The 15,757-nt window shown below is 33.6% G+C and overlaps 1 protein-coding gene across 1 annotated transcript; it reads right to left on the bottom strand.

Annotated features, from left to right (window-relative positions):
• Positions 1 to 772: 772 nt before the first annotated feature.
• On the bottom strand, positions 773 to 14,560 carry Ltn1 (E3 ubiquitin-protein ligase listerin). The gene is made up of 22 exons (XM_076817399.1): positions 14,273 to 14,560; positions 13,844 to 14,053; positions 13,513 to 13,779; positions 11,481 to 11,596; positions 11,051 to 11,405; positions 10,786 to 10,973; positions 10,559 to 10,694; positions 9,104 to 9,790; positions 8,814 to 9,024; positions 6,985 to 7,330; positions 6,418 to 6,910; positions 6,219 to 6,334; positions 5,997 to 6,150; positions 5,735 to 5,913; positions 5,456 to 5,639; positions 4,655 to 4,829; positions 4,236 to 4,596; positions 4,027 to 4,173; positions 1,793 to 1,923; positions 1,321 to 1,724; positions 1,080 to 1,247; positions 773 to 1,005 (listed from the first exon to the last, which is right to left on the bottom strand). The coding sequence occupies exons 1-22, from the start codon at positions 14,315 to 14,317 to the stop codon at positions 946 to 948; spliced, it is 5,133 nt and encodes a 1,710-aa protein (XP_076673514.1). The 5' UTR covers positions 14,318 to 14,560; the 3' UTR covers positions 773 to 945.
• Positions 14,561 to 15,757: the final 1,197 nt, after the last annotated feature.

Below are 15,757 nucleotides of genomic sequence, written 5' to 3'. Positions count from 1 at the left end.
TATCGTTTTGAAAGAAAATACCACGTTTCAAATAATTATACATATAGAGAACATGAAGAAATTGATTAATCATCTAATAAATTGTATTAATTTGCGGGTTTGACGCCTAAAAAAGATACCCATTTTTTTCTAAGTAACTATACAAGATATCTTGATGAAACTTTTCACATTTTATTAATCTATGTTTACACTATAATTTCCCAATTTTATATTGTCATAAAAAATATGTTTTTTTTATTGAGGGCGGAGGAGTAACCTCCTTAAAAAATAAGTGTTTGCAACGTGCAATATAGCACCTCGTTCAATCATCGGAAATCGAAAAATGGTTTTTAAGAGTTTACGCCTAAAACTAGCGGACGCCCATGAAAATATTAAAACAAAAATGAGAAAACCCAAACTGATGCGTGTTTGAGTAAAGTTACGATTTTTGTCTAATTTTAACACCTATTTTAGCACCTGTATTAAGTATTTGTATGTGTGTATGGGGGGCCGGGGGGCACTAGATTGAAGTCATACAAAGTAACGAAAAAAATTTTAGACCAAATGGCGTCTATATAGTTTTCTTTTAACCGCGCACGCCAGTTTGAGAGACGGTGTTTCGAGAAAAACGCGTTTCCCCCGAATACCGAGCGTACATCGCATGACCTGCTTTGTTTCTCAACGATATAACTTCGAAAGCATTTCGAATTTCTTTATTGAAAATTTAACTGAACATTCTCCAGATCTTATACTGTCAATTCATATGATAAAGAAAACGATATTTTACAATCAATGCTATTGCATATTCAAATATATTTCCCTATAGAATTTACATTGGACATTTATAACTTATACAATGCAAAATTTATATACAATAGATCTCTATTGCTAATTTCTGTATGTATAAATATTAGTTTGGTTACTTAAATAATAGTACAAATTTTGTTCAGGAATACTACGATAAAATTAAAATACATTCCTGCATATCGGGCACGTAGATTTCTGGCTTGTATTAAACCATTTATACTGAAAAGAAAAAATATCAATTTTAGAACAAGTTTTGCTAGATACTATGAACAATAAAGACAAAAGAAATATACCAAACAAGCTGTGTGAAACTTTTTGCGACACGTATGACAAGACAATTTCGGTATTTGGTATGTATTTATATGAAAAATACTGAAACATATATAACATTCTTCAACGCCAACAAATTTCTTATCTAAATTTCTTTTCCACAATACAAGACCATCCCATACAGATCCATTCTATAAAGGAAGAAACCACCATTGAAAAATTCTTTCTATCCGAAAGCATCGTTTATAATTGGTATGTGATTACTTGATGTGTCAGAAATATGGACAACTGCATATGACAATTCCGCCAATTTGCAGTTCCACCCGCGTGTTGCCCAGGTTCGACTGTAACCGGTCCCAAGGGATGATTCGGTGGCAATGTGATATTTAGTTCTAACTTAGTGTCATCCATCTGATATAAAGCTACAACTTCACGGAACGTTAGGTGAACTTTCACTTGCATATTTTCGATATTATGTAATTTGCTATTAAGAAGCTCCTCTTGACAAAGCATGGGACTAACATAATGGGTTGTGATCTTGTCTACTGCAGTATTGACTCTACTATCAGCGGTGCTCCACCATTGTCTTACCAACACTGGTAAATGTCTTAAACTGTTTGTGTACAACCAACATACTATATGATCTAATTTCCCTTCTGTCCAACTTTCTGTAAGGCATTAAAAGTGATTCTTATAAACAAGTTCTACTTGCAAGAAAAATAACAGATCTTAATACCTCCAAAGTCAAGGAATCGTTCGGTAGTAAAAATCTCCACTAATTTTGCATCCTTATTTTTATTGTCTTGCAGCGCCTCCACTGGCATTAGTCGGAATATGTTATTTAACAAATTGGGGAAAAATTTATCTCTGTAACATACGTACATGTATACATTGTATAAGGATAAGAATACATTGCACAACAATAACTGCAGACCACCTTCATTCGATCGTGAAAAGAACGAAGAAACGATGCACGAAATTTTTTAGAATGTAAAGGAGAAGCGTTTGACCATCTTCTTTAATAAACATATTTATTTAAAATAGCTCACGAACTATTAATTTTTCGACTACCTTAACATAATATGAATTTTTTATACAAAATGACGAGAGTAATAGATCTATGTAAAAAAAGCGTGAACTTTTCCATTTAAAAAAATTGTGCAACTGCATGCGTTATATACACGGTCAGCGTTTTATCCTGCAACCCGCGCTCGCGCGAACATGTAAAATGGCAACAGCGCCTCACGGACGCATTCCCCTAGGACCATGCACCGTCCCGGCGTTCGGAGAACTGCCAGCGACGCTGGACAGCAGTGATGCCCGAGCTTCGACAATTTTCAGATGGTTTCTTTCAAATTAACGTCGCAAAGAGCTATTCAGAATTTCCGGGCCGGGTTGACAAATTTGGGGCCTTTTTCGTATAATTTTTGAACTATAAAAGATATTGGAATGCAATTTGCGATGAAAAATGAGGAAAAATTATTCCTTCTTAATGATGGATAATTTAAAATATTTTACGTTTACTTAATTTTTCTTTTATCAATTTTTTAACCATAATTGTTGTGAAAAGCTTTTGCAAACCGTTTATTTGATACTGCATTTAATGCACTTTTTAAAATTCATGATGTTGATAATCCTAGGCTAGTTGTTTCTGTATCATTACTTTCAGAAATTGAGAAATTAAATTTTCATTCAATTATGTGTTAGTTCTACAGACCTCAGAATCTATTGTTCTCGTTTTCTTTTTTATGATTTTATCCTTAATCCAGTGCATACCTTCATCATATGTAAGGGGTAACTAATGGGACGTGTCTTTCATTGTAGCGGTGATTGAATTTTTTTCTAGAATTTTTGTGTCTGAATGTTTTAACCTTTTAGCTTCTCAACGCCACGCCTATACCGGCTTCCGTTAATGTCAATTTTTGGAACGATGCGTCATTATTGTGGCTTTTACACATAGGTGGCTCTTTGTGATGTTAATTTGAAAGAGACCATCCTAAAATTTTCGGAGCTCGGGCATCACTGCTGTCCAGCGGTCGCTGGCAGCTCTCCGCTGGGCCGGTGCATGGTTGTAGTGGAATGCGTCTGTGAGGCGCTGTTGCCATTTTACAAGTTCGCGCGAACGCGGGTTGCAGGATAAAACGCTGACCCTGTACAAGACTATTGTACTTCAATTCAATATTTTACTTTAACATTTTTTTCTAATTGCAACCATAGAAAAAGATATGACTTGGCCTAATGGCGTGAACCACCCTGTATATTAAAAAGGTAACGAAATTGCGATGAAGGCTTCGTTTCGTGGTTATTAATATTTAAAAATTCGGGTCAGAAACGCCTACAGCATGGTAATTCAGGGATCAGCAGACCGCGTTGCATAGGTAACAGAGCGGAGCGGAAAATTTAAATTTGATAATTCAGTTGGCCTGGGTGCGGGATACTTGTCTTTTGATTAACCAACCACAACTGTAAAAAATTTTGGAAAAATATTCATGTCTGCAGGTTCCTTTTTCTCCTGAATAATCATATAATCATATAATCATTTCTAGGAGAAAAAGGAACTTGCAGACGTGAATATTTTTCCAAAAGTTTTTTACAGTTGTGTTTGGTTAATCAAAAGCCAACTATCCCGCACCCAGACCAAGTGAAAATTCAAATTTAAATTTTCGCCTGCCTATATAGTATCGCTCCACCCTAATAGGTAAGTAGCATTTTATTTTGTAGAAACAGTGACAAATACATAATACTACGTCTAATTGTAGGCTACACAGCGCGAATCCCTGATCGCCGACTTCCCATGCTTCAAGCGTTTTTAACTCGGACTTTCAAACTAAATACGTAGATTTCATCGCAATTTTATTACTTTTGATGTACACCCTAAGTATTTAAATTTAAATAAATAATCATAAATTCTTAAGGAGTTTTCATCGAATATTAGAAAAGGTTCAATAAGCGTATTTAAAGAATACTTACTTAAGTATTTCGGCATACTGATAAAGCAAATCTCTTTGAGCATTTGCGCACATGTCTAGTATGACAGCCCATGATAATAAATACCCTACAGTATATGTGTACGAGTCCGTATATGGCTGAATGGTACAACTTATTGTGTCACATAATCTGTATAAATATTATAAATTACAAATATACTTTTTATGAACACATGCTACATGGGAACTTACTTGAAATCCATTAAAATAGTATTTACGATGTTTTGTGTATGTTGAAGCACATCTTCTATTTTTTTAATGTTTAGAGTGTTTAGATCATAATTTTCTAATTCTACAGTTGTTTTATCCTGGTGCACAAGCACTGGCACTGCGTGTCTTAATAGATGGTATGCACCTAATTGTATACTGGCTACAGGAGATTGCAATAATTTTAATGATAACTGTACAGTGTAATTTAAATCAACTACTACTGTAGGAGATACATGTGACGGATTTTGAAACAATACACTTCCGTTTAACATTTTCACTGCTTTTCCTAAATAATCCAACACTACCACAGGTTTCAAAGCTGTTTTCTTATCATTGTACATATCTGTGAAAATTGTTTCGCATTAAATAAGAAAAATAAAGTTTTTATATACTGAACCTACCTGCATAAAACAGCCAGGTTTGAATAATTCTACTTTGCACATCACCGGCAAAAATATTATTCCATTCATCTAACAATGTTGATGGGAAATTTGATATCTGTTCCTGTTCATGCTTGTTAATTGAATATTGGAGTGCACAGTAAAGTTGACTAACTGCTACTGTTAACGCAGATACCTAAAGTAGTGAAGAAAAGTTCTCAATGTAACTTGAAAATAATAATTTTCTAAATAATCTAACTTAGGGCGAATCCTACTTACGCCTAAATCGCCCGCAACGCTCGTGATTTTCATTAAGGTAGGTTTTCCTATTGGGATCTGAGATAGGGGCGGGGCCTAACCAAGATGGCGCCGATATGGGTGCAAGATACGTGTGTTGTATATGCGATAATGTTGTTTTTTGCGAAGATGTTCCTTTCTATGCAAAGTATATGTGATTGGGCAGGTTCATATCCTGCCCAGCGGCATTGTATGCAACGACACGAGAACGGACAGGGATTGATGTGTACCCAAACAAGCGCTCCTACTTTCGCCACCAGATGTCATGGCGACGGATGTCAGATCCCAATACGCGACTAGATACAACTTCAAGAATTTCAAAGGCGATTTTCGATTTATAACAATTAAATAAATGGAGGAAAAGGAATACAATTGTTTGATATCGCGCTTCATTTTCGAGAAAATCGACTTCGAAATTCTTAACGTTGCGTTCAGTTGCGTTTAAGAAAATCTATCTTAATGAAAATCACGGGCGTCGCGGGCGATTTGGACGTAAGTGGAATTTACTCATATACATATACAAACCCTAAAGTCACTAGCATTTTGTCTGGATTTAGTAACAGAAAGTTGCCATAGAACCAAAGATATTAGGACAAAATTCCACTGTTCGTTTGTTAATTTAGTAGGAATGTTCGTTACGAGATCCGTCAGTAATCTTATAACGGCCAAAGGTAAAGTTAATTTTTCCCACGGAGTTTGCGAAATATCGCTATAAAAGAAGAAGCATAAATATATGTTTAATAAATTCTCAGCTTAATTGAAGAAATTTTATAAATGTTAATAAACTAGAATTGTTGTGGATACCAATCAAGAAGTAATAATGTAGGGTTTTCCTTCTCATAAGATATTATTTTTTCCAAAATGCTGGAGTAGTCCAAGTTGTCTTCTTGATTAACAAGTCTACTTCTTGTTACTATTAGTGCATAAATATCATCATCTGTTGTTGCTAAAGTGGTCTTCAAGTTTTGAAATTTCGATAAAGTCTGAAATAAAATTCTTTGTCTTTATACGGACCGTTAGAAAACACTATAATTTTAATACAAACTAAACATTAGTATTGTACTACCTGTAATCCTTGAAGGATAATTTCATTATCTTTAGTAGATATGCCACTACTCCTATACATTTCAAACAGTTCGTCAGATTTTTGGTTCGCATATAAATCGATGCAACAGAAATATATTATGTAGGATAACATGCTGCCGTATTTTGAATAATTTCTGCAAATATACACAATGTAGATAATGCATTAATTAATAATATACTTGAATAAAATATGGACACTTACATTTCAAGTTGATTAAGAATTTCATTATATGTATCTTTATTAATGTATATTTGTAACTTTCTAAAGCTATCTTGAACAGTCATCAAAATTTTATGTGCATTACTATAATACTTGGTCTGCGAACGATCGGGTAATAAAACATTACTTCCTCTATTATAAAAATTAAATATACATTTGTATTGCGAATTATTGTACTTACAGATTTGTAATGATCGGCATAAATTTGTCCCACCATAATTGAATATACAACACTTATTAATATATTTGTAATTCCTGGTAAATTCACATCGTGTATTAGTGGTTTCGCAGTACGTGAGTCTTCTTCGTCTTCATCTTTATTAGTTGATCTTAAACATAGGCTATACAGTAGATTTGCGTTAAATAATGCCCATTTCAGACAATTTTCAGTATTATCCGTTATTGCATTGTTAGTTAAGTCGATGGGCACAGATTTTTGATAAATTTGTATCTTCTGATCAAGCGTAGATACATATAGTTTCCCAGTTATTACTTCACCATATACAATTATTCCAGTTACTTCAGCCATCCAAGTTGCTATATCAGAATCTGTTAAGAATGTTAAAATAATTTCTTGTGCATACTCTTCTTCTACATGAACTTCATTATTGAGTATAATTTCGAGAAAGATAACTGCTATGTCCACCATCATTTCTTTAGCATGATCTCCATTCCTGTAAAGCATAACACGTTTCATGAAAGAAAAAATGTCAATATTATCACTAAGTATTAGTGAAAATAGTCTTACGAATCATATATTCTTTTCCACATGATAGATGCAAATTTTTTAGTTAATTCAATGAATTCCAGCTGAGATAATTTTTTAACAGCTTCCAGAAGGCCCCTTTTCCATATCTCTTGTATCGTTTCAATAAAATCAGAATTATTAGAAAAATAGTTTTTAGAACATAATTCAAAAAGCGTTTCTAATACTTGTACAGCTCCAGACATTGATTGTTTGTGACTCCACGATAACGGAACAATATAAGAAATTAATTTTGCAAAATGTAATTGGTACGTTTCATCTACTTTATCAATTGAATTGCAAAGTATAGATACAATTTCATTGATTCCTTCTTCCTTGATCAGCAGATCTAGAAGTTAAGCGGGAGTTATTTCCTACTGCCTTAGTAAAGCATGAGGAATGCTATAATTAAGGGGAGGTTCTGGTCTAAAAATCGATTTTTTTATTTCATTTTTCGAATGTTCAACTTTTTAGGAATACGTGTTTAAAAGGATTTGTTGAAATTCGTAAAATCCCCGAAGTTATAGGCATTTGAGTAGCGGCAAATGCATGGGAAATAACCGACCACTCGGCGCTCACGTAAAACTTTAAGGGGTTATACCTAGCCAGGCGGCCGGATAGAGGCGAATATTTGTGATTTTTTTTAAGAAGCGGAAGCGTATATTTTTACAAAACTTTTTGCACTTAAAAGAGCAACATTTAAAGAACATTTGGTAATTTTTTCGTAGACAAATATATACGTTTATAATAAAGTAACAACCGACATCCAAGAAGCATTTTTAAAAATTTGGTTTTGCGGGGAGCACTGCCATTCGGAACCAGATTATCTAAAATTAAAAAACAAAAAAGATTTCGTTAGTATATTAATCTATCCTCAGATTGACGGAGAAAATTTTCCAAATTATTAACCTATAACAAAATGGCGGCATTTTAAAATTGAAATCCTGATTCTTTTCGCATGATTTTGTTATAGATTAATATTTCGGAAAATTCTCTCCGTCAACCTCAGGATACATTAATATACTAACGAAATCTTTTTTTTTTATTTTAGATAATCTGGTTCTGAATAGCAGTGCTCACCGCAAAACCAAATTTTTAAAAATGCTTCTTGGACATCGGTTGTTACTTTATTATAAACGTAAATATTTTTCTACGAAAAAACTACCAAATGTTCTTTAAATGTTATGCTTCCGCTTTTTCAAAAAAATGCACAAACATTCGCCTCTTTTCGGCCGCCTGACTAGATATAACCCCTTAAATGCGTTTTTCTCGAAACAGAGTTCTCAAAACGGTGGGACCTGTATCTCCAAAAGTTATTATCCGATTCGACTGAAACTTTTTTATTTTGAAGAATATAGTTCTGGCGGGGGGGGGGGGGGGGGTACCAGAAAAAATTACAAAAAATTGAAAATTTATAATTTTCTAAGGCGTTGAAAGGATGGAAACTATAGGGGGAAAGTGATTTCAAACTTCAAGTGGCGTTGTTCTCTTAAAAAATGTAATTTTGTATTTTTTTCTGGTTGCCGCCTAACCAGCAGTATATTCTTCAAAATTAGAAAAGTTTCAGTCGAATCGGATAATAACTTTTGGAGATATAAGTCCCACCGATTTGGATGAATTTTTTGACGCCTTGAATGTAACGACTCCCCAGTGCCGTGTGCAATGATTAATTATAAAACGAAAAATATATTTCTATAATTTAAGACATCCTTAATACAATGCAAAAAGTCCCATTAAATTATATATAGTAGTTTTCCTTTAATTAATTCCTAAAGATCACCTATTTTTGGGGGCTCTAGACCGGAAAGTTCCCTTAAGTATCAAGGACTTACTGCCGTTATCAAGAGGTTCGAACGCTAACAAAATAAGATCCTGATTTTTTTGTAAATCAGAATAATTGCATGAAGCAATTTCCTTTGCTACATCTATTAATAATCTAGTTATTTCAGACTGCGAATACCATTCTTTTAGTACTACATCATTTCTATGTTTCTTGGATAAAGCACATTGTATAACATTTCTTACTGTTACAATCTTTTCCAGCTGAAAGTAAAATGAATATATATAATGAACAGATATATGAGTTCTCATAAAAAAACATAAAGAAAGCAACACTTCTTACCTGTGTTAATGACTTCAAAACTTCGTTTTTCTCAGACGCATTCATATACTTAAGGATATTGAATATTAATTCTACTATATGCTCAGTTTCCTTGGACTCTTCTAGTAACCAATTTCGTAAAATTTCATCATAGAATTTAAAGAAGTCTATTTGCGTGCCTTGAGATTCTGACAAGTTCGGAAAAAGTGCGTCATTTTCAAAGTATGTCATAAGTTTATTTAAATATGTGACATATTTCTGTGCTCGTTGTTCAGTAATTCTACTAAAATATTTTATGCAAAGGAAATTGACAAAATTATTCAGTTCGGTCGTAAATTCAGTGTCAATATCAAATTCTATATTCTGCATTTCGGATTGAACTTTCATATTCTTCTCTGAAGTACAAAATTTTACTTTTAAATTTTTACGGTCATGTGCAGGTGCTATTTTTAATGCAATTAAGAATTCAATTTGAGCATTATTTGTATCTGGAATGTTGACAGTTTCAGAATTTTCAGACGCGTTTATCAGGGAATTGGACAATAGATTAAGTTGGTGCCAAAACTCCTGTACCAAATGAGAATACGATTTGTAATCTGGGTTACAACGGTTTTTGCTCCAGTAACGCACCAAATGTGTAATTTCACAAAAAAGGATTTGTTTTACAGCAGTATTTTCTTTTAAAGATATTTCTAAAACTGGCATGACCTGAAAGAAATAATTACTAGTTTAAATATTCTTTTCACAAAACTGCTTGTAATAGCATTTATACAAAGATCTGGTATATATAGACTGCGGATGTTTATGCACGTGTAATATATCGTAATATGCAAGACATATGTAACACTTATGCAACATATATGCAAAATACAAAGTGAGTCATCCAAAGTTGAAAACTGAAATATTTCTTGGAAATTGCTAATTGTAGCTAAAAATGTTTCACACAGAAGTATCTATAGGACATTCACCATTTTATTATTTTTTGTATACATGTAATCCAATTATTGAGTTCTACACGTTTACAGTTCCTCGATTTAGGCATCTTTAATTTCGAATGATATATAACTTATGAATTGATATAAATCACGCGACACTCGTGATCTAACTGACCAGAAGTTCTCTGTGGCGTGGGATACATATATACAAAATTATTGACTCCGCCATCAACGTTTGTCAGTTTTTTGTGCCTGTATTCAGCACGTAATGCAAAGTCAGCCGCGTATCCACAAAACATATGAGAAATATGCACGAAATATGCAAGAAATGTGCAAATAATATACAAAGAATATGAAATATGCAAAAAATATACATTATGCAAAACATGCGCAATATGCATAATATGCAAAATAAAAAGTATAATTTTGGATTTCTCTAATGACAAAACAAATTTCTGTCTAGGTCCCATTACTTTATTTTTTGCCTATAAAAATATGCATTTCCATGAACATCCGCAGTCTAGGTATATAACACAAATACCTGTTCTTTGAGAAGTGCACAGCATAAATCTTGATTATCAACATTTAGAAGAATAGAGTATCGTAAACATTCAATAAATGATGTTGATACAGCAAACATTTCCGAACGACTCATTTGTATACGTTTCACGGAGAATCTGAAAAACACATTATCATAGTTTGAAATGTTAGTTGAAGCAATAAGTAATTTCATGTAAACATTATATACTGCATTAGTTGATTGAGTACCCTTGTCGCATATTACTGAAGAAATTTGTATACAAGTTACGAAGATCAACATTAAACTTTGGAAACTGACTGATGAAAGGTAATAAATTTGGATAAACAACACCAGCACAATATTGCCCTCCATTTCGTAGAACACGCCATAATTTTGGCAAAACTAGTTTCTCTATGCTTACTACATTAAACCAACCCTGAAAAAGAATTAATTTATGTAATTTAATGTTACGAACTTATAATGTCAAACATTGTATGAATAGTACTAATTTACCTCTATTTTATTTATAGTTACAAGCACAGATTCCCATACAGCAGATAAGAGTGCAGGGTCTGTTTCATCAAGACTATTCATAATAGTTGTTACAGCCCTCTTTTTTTCATTTTGTAGTAGTATATGGGCATTCTCAATAATTGATGTTAATGCATTGAAAAATGCTATTTTAATTGGGATAACATTATATTTAACTAATTTCCAGAATTTGCTGCTGCTTAAAATTTTCCGATGAATTTCAATGACTTTCTCGATTTCTTCGGTAGGAACTGCCTTTAAATAAGAACTGTAACCCAGTAAACTTGCTATTAGCAACCTATGATATTTCGTATCCATTTCTTCTGCAGTAAGAGACCTAATAACATGGTATATAAAGTAGTATAACAAGATTTTATTCAGCTGTACATTTTGCAAATAATATAAAACATACTTTTGCAGAGATAAAGACTGTGCTGTATGAACAGTAATATTATCACAGATATATGTTAAGATTTCATATTGACAATGTACAATAGCATCAGTAATTTTTCTCTGTGGAAAAGTGTCCTAAATAGAAAAGATTTAGTATTAAACAAGTAAACACCATTATCAGTAGTGTTCCTTCTCCAGAATTCTTTCTCGAGAAATTTTATAAATGCTTATTTCTTATTTCTTAAGAAATACTATTTTTCTCGAAAAACTTAAGTTTATGAAGATTATTATAAATCTCGTTTATTTTCGGAATTGAATTTTCAGTTAGTTCAAATTGTATATTACTAGTTAATCGCGAACGTATAAACACATGTACAATTTATAATAAATCTTATTAGTAGCATTAGAACCTATATGAATTAGAATAGAAAATCTCAATAGAGAAAATTCGACATTATTGACTAGTGAAGGTGCTCTTACATTCTTATTTAACAATTTAGAAAAATGGTATACCTACTGAATTAAGTAATGAGTTTCTTGTGGCTATTAAAGAAGAAATATAGAAAAGAAGAGACAAAACTATTGTATCCCTATAAAATTGTTGCATAGGTAATAGAGAATCTCTTTAAAAAGATTCAAAAGACGCGTTTGTCATTTAATATCCACGACAGATATGTATATAACGGCAAAACAATTTTTAAGTGGCTAGACTTTTCGGAAAATATAACAGTAATCATGATTCTACTGAAAAATGTACAGATCCTCAAGAAGAATTACCATTAAGAAAACAATTAGAGATAGCAATCGCAGAGCTTCCAAGAAATTAGTATCAACCAAGAACACGATAAATTCCGGACTTTAACAAAGGAATTTCATATTTTCGAGTCAACTGGAAGAACACCCAATTTACCATAACTTTTAGATCTGCTACATAGGATCAAGTCAACATCCACTCAAATCGAAAGAAACTTTTCTACAGCTACAGATTTTATTACAAAAAAAAAAGAAACAGATTAAAAAACTATTTTAAAATAAAAAAGTAATGTTTCGCTTTGCACAAATTTTGTATTAAATAAATAAATATATCAATTATATTTAATATCTGTTTTTCCATTTATACAAGGTTTGTGCAAATTAGACAGGAATGAACAATTAGTTACATGTTTCGGTAATTATTTAGAAGTTTTCCATCCTCACCGATTTCAATGATTTTTGGATATGTTATCAAGATCAAGAATCTGAACAACTTTTTCCTATACATGTTACCGCACAACCTTCCTTTTCGAGATATTTGCGAAAAACTTCTGTTGATTTATTCCGACGCAACGCATTCCACTTTCCAACTTGTCCCGGGTATTAGTATTGGTTGAGGCTAGATTAGTGCGGGGGGCGCGCATGATAGCGAACTGATGTGAGTTTAGAGATTTGAACCAGAAACTTGCAGATGCCCGTCAACACCCCGACTCATACCGGTTCGCTATCATGCTTTACGCGCCCCCCGCGCTAATCTAGCCCCAAGCAATACTAATACCCGGGACAAGTTGGAAAGTGGAATGCGTTGCGTCGGAATAAGTCAAAAGAAGTTTTTCGCAAATATCTCGGAAACGAAGGTCAGCTTCATCATTTGTTTTCTCCCATGCTGGCGCATACGCTGCCACGGACACGTACTGTAGGTAGGTATAAGGCAGAATACATTGTGTATTAGCAGCAGTTTATCGCGAATATCTCGGAAACGAAGGTCGAGCACTGGTAACATGTATAGGAAAAAGTTGTTCAGAAGCGTGTCCCCAATGACATATCCAAACATCATTGAAATCGGTGAGGATGGAAAACTTCTAAATAATTACCAAGGTTTCTTGTGTTTTTGATAAATATTATCAACATTATTCCAAAAATATAAATTTTGTAATATTTTTTTCATTTTCTCGAGAATTCTCAAGAAGTATGATCTGATTTCTGATTTCTTGAGAAAGAAAAAATATCGAGAAATCGGGAACACTAATTATTAGTAATTCTGAATGTATTGTTATTATTAAATGATAATAATTTACATTGAATGAATTACTAGCAGCTGACGCAGCAGGAGGATATGTATCATATTGTGATGTAAACCAAGCTCCTGCTAATGGTTTTAAATACATTGCTATGCCTTTGCCAACACGTTTCACGAGAGCAGCATGTGCTAATTGTACAGCTTCTCTGACTTTGTGTTCTATATCTATAGCCAAAGCGCAATATAACCGTGGCCAAAATGGTAGCATTCCTTCTATGGCTGATAATTCTGATTCTCGACACATGCCAGCAAATTCTTGCAAGGCCTGAGAAAGTATAATGCTTTAATATCGATATCGTTTATACACATGATAAGACCTAACATCCTACCTTGGATTTTGTGGTTGAGTCTTTTTTATTCATTTTCTTTAACACCATTTGAAAATTACTATCAACATGATTCATTTCAATCTCATTTATGCTGCAAAGCGATAGACCTGGCAATACAGGTACGTAACCACCATCCTTCACAGCAGAGAATCCAACAAAATTTGGTATCGTAGTGCCTAGAAGTTCTGCGCTTCGACTACTATTTGATGGCTGAAAATCATAGGTAAATAAATAAGAATGTCAGAATATGTCGATAAAAATTTTGAATCGTTTCCAATGCATCGAATGTGAAACAGTATTTGGCATATTTCATGCTATACAGTATAATAAAGTTATCATAACAACTTTTCTTATAGTAATGAAATTTCATCTTTGCTTTTTCCTTTCTTTACAAAACTATTATGTTTTTATCCATATAAACTCGCTTACTCTTGCATTGTTTTTTGTTCGTTGTGCCTGCTTGTTCTTCCCCATGATAATTAATACAAGACCAACGAGAAATGATGGATTTTAACGTCGCACATAAAGTTTGACCGTTCAGTTTTTTGCCAGTAATACGTTCGTAGTAACAAATCTTTTGTTGCCTGCGTTTCACTTAACCGCTAATTAGTTGTAATATTTTTTTCTGACGTTCAATCAAAAATGGATGTTAACCTGTGCATTATTTCCACCAATTTCCACTCTCCTTCTCTCACCCACTCCACTCTTACCTTTCCCCTCTCTATAGGTTGACACAGCTGTATGCTGTATACACATGTAACGTATGGCGTATGCCACGGCCGTCTGTAGTACAGGCCGGACACTACGATGTTGCAACACTGCATTTCGACAACCATCAGTCCGATGACTATGTTCCGACTGGTACCAGAGCCGGCCGTGACATAACGCCCGAAAGGCTTCAGAAAATTCAAATAGGATTGATGACAGCTTTGCCAAATTCACTATGTTCCGGCCTGTATGTACTGTTGCGTGATTCTTCGGGAACTTGCGTCCAATTCCAAGGAGTGGGGCCGATGCCCGTGGAATGCAAAAGCACTCTGCTCAAAGGATGCGTTCAGGTTTTAAACTCGAGAATTATAATGATTAAAAGGAAACTTTATATTCGATTTGAACATACATATATATTTAGTACGTTTTGATAAATACGTCTGTACAGAATCAACTCTCGCAATTGAATGAATGATTTTCAATTTCGGTTGTTAACATAAATAAAATAACGTAATTACATTTGTTTTCTAACGAGTGTTAGTACATAATTTCGGTGATGGTTAATAAAAATTACAATGATAGCGAGTGTTTGATTACCTGGCCATGAATATGTTTAACCAGCTTTACTACTCGGCTTCGTCCGAAATTTAGATTCTGATTTTATAAAAAATTTTTTTTTAGTTATTTTTGTGAAAATAATCACATTTATCTGGATTAGTCAGGCATAATGAGCTGAGGTTCATTTCGTGATCCCATAGTTTATCGTTCAAAAGTTTTTAGGCGATAGACAAACCCACAAACATATAGAACATTTCTGCTTTATATATTAAGATTGCATAATTTCAGTATAAAAGAATAAGAAAACCAAGAATTTCATGCAGTTTCCCTCTTCCTTCGATTCAAATTTCCCTCCGAATGAGAAGCTACGTTCACATCATGGCAAGGTGACAGGAATACAGCATTCGATTCAAGCTTCGCGCTCTTTTGGTTCATGGTGAACTGACGGTGACACAACAGTGGGTGTGTTCCGATTCACGCATTATGCGCATAGACTGTAGAGAAAACCGTTCCGTTTCAGTCTGTGCGTGCACTCGTGGCGTTGGTGGCACATAGGATTCTCTAGAACTCTCCCACTTCTAGCGCATGACGTGTGCAGTTCACGCGCGCATGCGTATTTGTCTTTTTACGCACGCTTTGAAAAACATA

Source organism: Andrena cerasifolii, chromosome 7, assembly GCF_050908995.1.
Source record: "Andrena cerasifolii isolate SP2316 chromosome 7, iyAndCera1_principal, whole genome shotgun sequence".
Taxonomy (NCBI): domain Eukaryota; kingdom Metazoa; phylum Arthropoda; class Insecta; order Hymenoptera; family Andrenidae; genus Andrena; species Andrena cerasifolii.
This window is presented reverse-complemented; position numbering and strand designations above follow the sequence as displayed.